This window comes from Pteropus alecto, unplaced genomic scaffold (genome assembly GCF_000325575.1).
Source record: "Pteropus alecto unplaced genomic scaffold, ASM32557v1 scaffold161, whole genome shotgun sequence".
In the NCBI taxonomy this organism is placed as follows: Eukaryota; Metazoa; Chordata; class Mammalia; order Chiroptera; family Pteropodidae; genus Pteropus; species Pteropus alecto.
Genome location: NW_006432943.1, coordinates 268,221 through 274,535, shown reverse-complemented (window position 1 = coordinate 274,535; position 6,315 = coordinate 268,221). Strand labels below are relative to the sequence as shown.

At 38.9% G+C, this 6,315-nt stretch overlaps 1 protein-coding gene across 3 annotated transcripts in view; it reads left to right on the top strand.

The window, feature by feature from the left end:
* AFF1 (AF4/FMR2 family member 1) overlaps window positions 1-6,315 on the top strand; it is a 165,065-nt gene that overhangs the window by 118,641 nt on the left and 40,109 nt on the right. For all 3 annotated transcript variants that reach the window (XM_006907568.3, XM_006907569.3, XM_006907570.3), the window contains 2 exons: window positions 2,169-2,255; window positions 3,234-3,270. In XM_006907568.3, coding sequence (XP_006907630.1) covers window positions 2,169-2,255; window positions 3,234-3,270 — 124 coding nt within the window. The remainder of the gene's footprint in view (window positions 1-2,168; window positions 2,256-3,233; window positions 3,271-6,315) is intronic.

Here is a 6,315-nt window from a genome sequence, read left to right as displayed (position 1 = left end):
ACGGTGAGAACAGGTTAGTGTGTTAGAGAAACAGCAAGAACTAGACAGTGTGTCCAGAGCAAAATGAGTGAGGCGGAGCACAGAGTGGAGACAGCAGCTGTGGTACCCAGAGGCCAGAACTGGGGCAGGTGCCATCCGATTTACCCTCACTGATGTGTTAAATCATTGTTAAAGTTGGAAGCAAATTCATGGCCTTGCTGTTCTGGGCAGGCTTCTCTCTTTATGGCCCCAATTCTCCTAAAGCCTAAGTCCCTCTCCTAAGCTAGGCATTTAGGAAAGTACTTAAATTCTTTCAGACTACCAGCAAACCACTCAGGGCCTGAAAGAGTTTATGCACATTCCAACTGCCTCATTTAATAGCTGGGACAGCCTTAGGCACTGAGAGTACAGTGGTTGTTTTCTGGGAATAATTGGTGACTAAAAGTCACAGATACCGTTGGAATTCTAAAGAAATTCTTGGAAAACATAAGGGCGATACTTTCAAACACCTTCTCAATTATATGTTTTTACACTGTAGCATTATAATGGTCCTGTACCTTAAAGTATAGTCAGATAAATCAGCAGAGAGCTCTTTGGTGTAGTATTGAAGTTCTTTAAAAAACTAGACTTTTATTTAAAAGTTGTAATGCTTTTAATTTTTAAGTGCTTTCTATGCATCATGCATCCAGGCACATTACAAAAATTACTCTTAAACAGTTTGAAGAATAAGTGGTTTAGGTCTGCCTATTATTAAGAACTGAGGCTCAGAGAGCTCAGACAGCTCAGGCCGACACTGCCAGTGAGGGTGAGTCAGGATTCTCATCTGGGTCTCTGGCTCCAGAGCTTACTCCTTCCATTACATTTTAGTGCAGGACGTCTTCTGAACCAAGCAGATGGCCAGACAAGGGGATGCTTTCACCTTTAACAAAAATTTCTTAAGAAAGCCAGCATCAGTTACTTGGTTTGTCATTGTGCCAGGTCATTTATGTCAACCCTGGGGCTGTAGCAACCCAGAGAGGGGCTCTGGGGACCACAAGGGAGTATGCGAACTGAGTTCGGGAGTGGAAATACTTACCAGAACTCCGTCTCCAGTTGTTGCAAGGATCAGATGGCATTTCTGTGGTAATAGAGAGCTTGGTCAGCACTTTGAAAAGAATGAAGTGTTATAATACACGATGTGTTATACAGGTGAGGTAATAGAGCGTGATCTGGGGTCACCAGCTTGCTGGTAGAGAATTGCCTGTCAATCTTTAAGCCACTTTGCCATGCGGCTCTGACACATGGAATGGATTTCTTTCTCTTACTGGGAAGGCAAGTGGCCCATACTCTCTGCTCTCAGCCACTGGCTTCCCGGGGCATCTAGTCCAGTCATTTTGGACCTCAGTTTTCTCATCTGTAAAATGGAATGATTGGAGCTAATGATCTCCAGTGCCATTTTTGCTCTTTAACAAAGTGTGCATGTGCACATGCACGTGTTTGTGATCAGACTCCTTTAATCTGACATTCTGTTTTCCACCAATTATTTTAGTAAAGCAAAATATAATTCACAAATGAGCTTAAAAAATTCACATCAAGATAAATATATTCCTTTGTAATATTTAGAAACCTTGCTTCCATGAAGAGTGAATAGATATTAAACTCTTAATGGAAAGGGAAGGTAATTTTTTTAAGGCCCTCTCCTCCAAAAAGTTCTTACGTACTAATAGTGTGTACCAGGGAAGGGTCAAATCCATTAAAACTCTCCCAAGAGGAACAAGTGACCTGAATTACTTGTTTGCTTAAGTCAAACAGGAAAGTTCTTCTTCCTTTGAACTTAAATAATTCCAGGAAATGCAATAAAGAAGCTGAGGGAGAAAGAAAGCATTGAGTAGAGACTCAGTTTTCACAGTTACATAAACTCTGATAATCTCTATTACCATTTATATGCTTTATAATATTCAGTGTTAAAACCATTTCTGTTCTACACTCTTGTTTTTCTTCTTCAAATTGATTTTTTTTCAGTTTTGTAAATTAGAGATCTTTAGCTTTTGAATTATACATTAAGTAGTTTTTTAAAAAGTAAATGAAATAACTAAAGATTTCACTTTTCATTTACCATTAATTTACTCTACCTTGTTTAAAAAGTTAAGTAGCAATAAATGTTCTGTTTATAATTTACCTTTTTCTTACTTTTCCAAATCTCTTTTCAGGAAATGACCCATTCATGGCCTCCTCCTTTGACAGCAATACATACGCCTAGTACAGCTGAGCCCTCCAAATTTCCTTTTCCCACAAAGGTAATTCCTCACCAATATAGCAGGCATTACATCCACAGTGAAAAATCTGAGGTATTGCTGTGAGCCAGCTTAATCAAATAATACTTGTTGAAATCTTTGGCAATTAAGTTAAAATTGTAATTAATTTACCTTCTAAAGTTCTTCATAGTGCTTTCAAACACTTTATTCTCCAAATTATGTCAGTAAGAATATCTTACATTCGCAAAGGGTTCTGTAGCTTATGAAAGCGTGCAGGACTTTCCAGTAAATTATCTCACTAGAGGGTCCTTACTTAAAGATGGGAAAATGGAGATACAAGGAAATTAAGTGAAGTAGGTTGTTTGATTTCTAGTTTAGAATTTAGATATATACCTTTACGTACATAGATGCATACATACATCTTACACTTCTCACACCTTTTAAATTTTCTTAAAAGTTTAACATGATTTGCTACATTTGTGCTGGTTTTAAAAACAAGCAAATCAACCACTGACTTGCATGTTTCTGTTACAGTGTTTGTAAACATTGCATTAAAAATAAAAACACTGCCATTTTTCTTCTTCTTTTTTGACGGGGAGTAGAGTATTCTTTGGGACGACCTTCAGAATTTAGAAGTATCACCTTCACATGTGTGTTCTGTCCAGCCTGGCAGGCATGCATGCACATTGCTAATATAGTATTCCTTTTTGTGATAATGTTTTCAAAAAAGGTTGTATCTACCCAAACCAGAATTTGTCACATTAGATACTTACAAATTTTCTGATAGTTTTTTTTTTTTTATAAGACAATTCATTATTACTGGGTTTAAAGTAAAACATTTTACTTTGTTTAAAAAAAAATCTTTGCTCAACACCAAAGGAAAAAAAATCTAGGAAAGAAGGAAAGAAATAAAATCTGTTTTATGTAAAAATTAGGTTTATCAGTGTTTAACAGATTTAGCCATGATGCAACTTAGATTTATAAAGCTTAATAACTAGGGGTTTTTATTTTTCTTTCTAGGATTCTCAGCACATCAGTTCTGCAACACAAAACCAAAGTAAGTAAATATGATTATTGCATCAAAGAATGAACCATGGTTTTTACTGTTTTAATATAAAAAAAAATTAATTAAAAATGCTCCAGTGGAGAGGAGGGCTTTCTGTGTTAAAAGAATAGGAAGAGAGGACAAATATAAAGCTGTGCTTTAGGTGGAATTTCAGATTGTTGCAAAGAGTTCATGAAGTGTCTTACTAAAGTAATTAATAAATATAGTTTAGTGTGACCTGATACATGATCAATATCTTGACTGTGACTCTCAGACATTGTAATCCAGGAATTATATATAAGAATAGGTTGGGATATTTTGTGTGGTTCTTAGATTTTTTTTATACAAAAGTAAATTTTTATGAAGAATACAGCACATAGCTTCTCTAGCCCCTCTATTTGTATTTGCCATATAATGCTTTTTTGAACCCCTTTTAATGGATTTTAAATACTTGAAAATTCAGGGGAAACAGGAGAAATCTAACTGGATCCAGATTTTCTCTTCATCAGTAATCCTTTAGGTCAGTAAATTCTTCATGTCCCAACTTACATGCAAGGCATTTCAAGCCTAACAAAAATAACTGGTGTATTTGCAATTATTTAGTTCGTCAATGCTATGTGGTAAGTACCCAAGCTGCAAAGTATTAGTCTTCAAAGGATGGGAGACCAAAGAAAGGTGTGTGTCAGGAGAGGGGACTCATAGGTAGATGATATTCCATGGAGGTGACTCTTCCTTCGAATCTCCCCACCTCATTCTTTCTCTCTTATTTTTCCTTGATGAGTCTTTTGTTTAAATTGCAAGGATGTGAGGAGAATAAAAAAATATTAGAAAAACAATAAACAGAACAGTCTTCCTCTAGAACAGGGGTAGGCAAACTACAGCCTGAGAACCCAGTCTGTTTGGCAGCTAGTTTTGTAAAGAAGGCTTTGTTAGGATATAGCCGTGCCCATTCATTTATTATTTTGCTACAAGGTATAACATGCAGTCTAGAATATTTACTATGTAACCTTTACAGAAAAAGTTTGCCCCCCATCCCCCGCCCTTTAGAGATACTGAATAAGATCTTGCAAAGAATCCATAACTAAATTTCCCCCAAATGCGGAGAAATAATCCTGACCATCTTGCAGTAGTGTTGTATAAATAGCAAGGTAAAAATAAACAAATCAGTGGCTTCTTGGAGAGACTGGGAAATCTTTTTTCTCTGCATCTTGACAACCTATCCAAAGATAGATAATGGGTGGAGTGGCGGGAATCTGCCAGATATGCTGCCAGCATAGCTGTGGACTGGATTGCTGTGTGCTCCTTTACCTCCACTTGCTAGGGCTGCCAGCCATGCATATGGTTTGCCTTCCACTGGGTTACTCACAGCTTGCCTGATGGCTAACTCCTGGTTCAGAAAAATCCTTCCATTCTTTAAACTGCCTCTCCCTTTTATCAAAATATAATTGAAGGTAGACTGGTGAGCGCTTGCTTGTCTAGGCATGGGCGGTTCTCTCAGCCTGTGCTTCAGTTCCTCTGTGCTCTGGAGAAGTTTTCAGACATCGGCAGGTCTTCCGTAGGCCTTGGCTCACCAGGTGTTTATCCTGGGGTCTTACATGCTGCTGCCACTTTGTCTGTTGGTGTTCTGAGGACCCTTATTAACCTTTGTGAGAATGTAGACTTTGTGGGGCCTGGTTGGACCCTAAAGAGGTCTAGTTGTATACTGGATGAAGAAGGAGTAGAGTTTATGTGGATATTCCTTTCAGAAGAGTAGAACTTGACATGTATTTCTCAAAGTATGCCCAGCAAGAAGATTCAAATTTTTTGAAGAGTGATCTTAGGGATCACTTTTGGAGTCCGTAGAGTCTAGAGAATGAAGAATAAGGATTTTACTTGTATGCCCCAGTATTCATGTCCACAAATGCAAAAACATGGTTGCCTGAGGATAACCAGGTCCTTGTGGAGTTTAGGGCCCAGTCAAGATGACTGTATGCGAAACCCTGTGAGTGGTCAGAAGAGTGAGTTTAGACCCTCTAATTAGTAGTCCTGACCCTAACATTCTAGCCAGAAGGGGAAGCAATATATAAAAATATTAAGTCTTAAAAATATATAAGAGCTGCTGCCACCATGAGGATAAAGTGATTAATTGCAAATATTCAAGGGTCTCCACATGATGTTTATGGGAATTATCATTCACTCTTGCCTAAAAGACATCCATATTTCCATTCCATTTCCAGTTCTGTTTCAGGTCTCCATTACCTGCTGCTTAAACAAAAACAGCAGCCTCCCAGCTGGTTTGTTGCTCCACACTTAACGTTTCCTGCTCCCTTCTAAGTTATGTATACCAGGGCGCGCCTCCAGACTTACCTTTCTGAGGAATCGCTGTATCTCGTCCCTGTTTAGGCCTTTGGTGGTGTCTCATTGTCCAACAGACAAAGTCATAACTTCCCATCCTGGCATTCGGAGCCCTCAAACTCTGCCTCCACCTGTCTTTCCACGCCATCCAGCACAGATTATGCGCCCCAGCCTTGCCCCTTCTGAGTCTGTGCCACTAACTCCTCTCACGTCTGTACCTTTGTTCGCACTGTCTCCTCTGCCAGAAAATCTTCCTCATTCTCCTGCCAGCAGTCATTCTGTCACAGTCTCATCCATCGTTTGTGACACAATTCATCTTGTTCCTTTTCTGTTTTGCCTTCTTTTGTCATTAACAACAGAGGGACTGTTCTCTGATTCCTGGGACAGTTGATTTATATGATTGATTTGTGTACTTAATCTCACACTGCCCAGGGTTGTAGTTATTTGTGTGCCTGTTTGATGTTCCTCAGTCAACTGTAAGCTCATCGAGGACAGGATCAAATGCCTTGAACATTTGTTCTCTGTTGAGCAGTCTATAAATAGCTATTGAATAAATGAAAGGAGAGGGTGTTGACTAATGGAGGGACAGGTGGGAGGGAGAGCACAATTGGCAGATGACAGGCTGTAAAAGAGGAATGCTAGCAAATCACCGATAGACAAGTAAGCTCAAACCCCATGAGCTGTGAGAGCAGCCCTGTCTTAGTGCTTGCATATGAGCCCCCA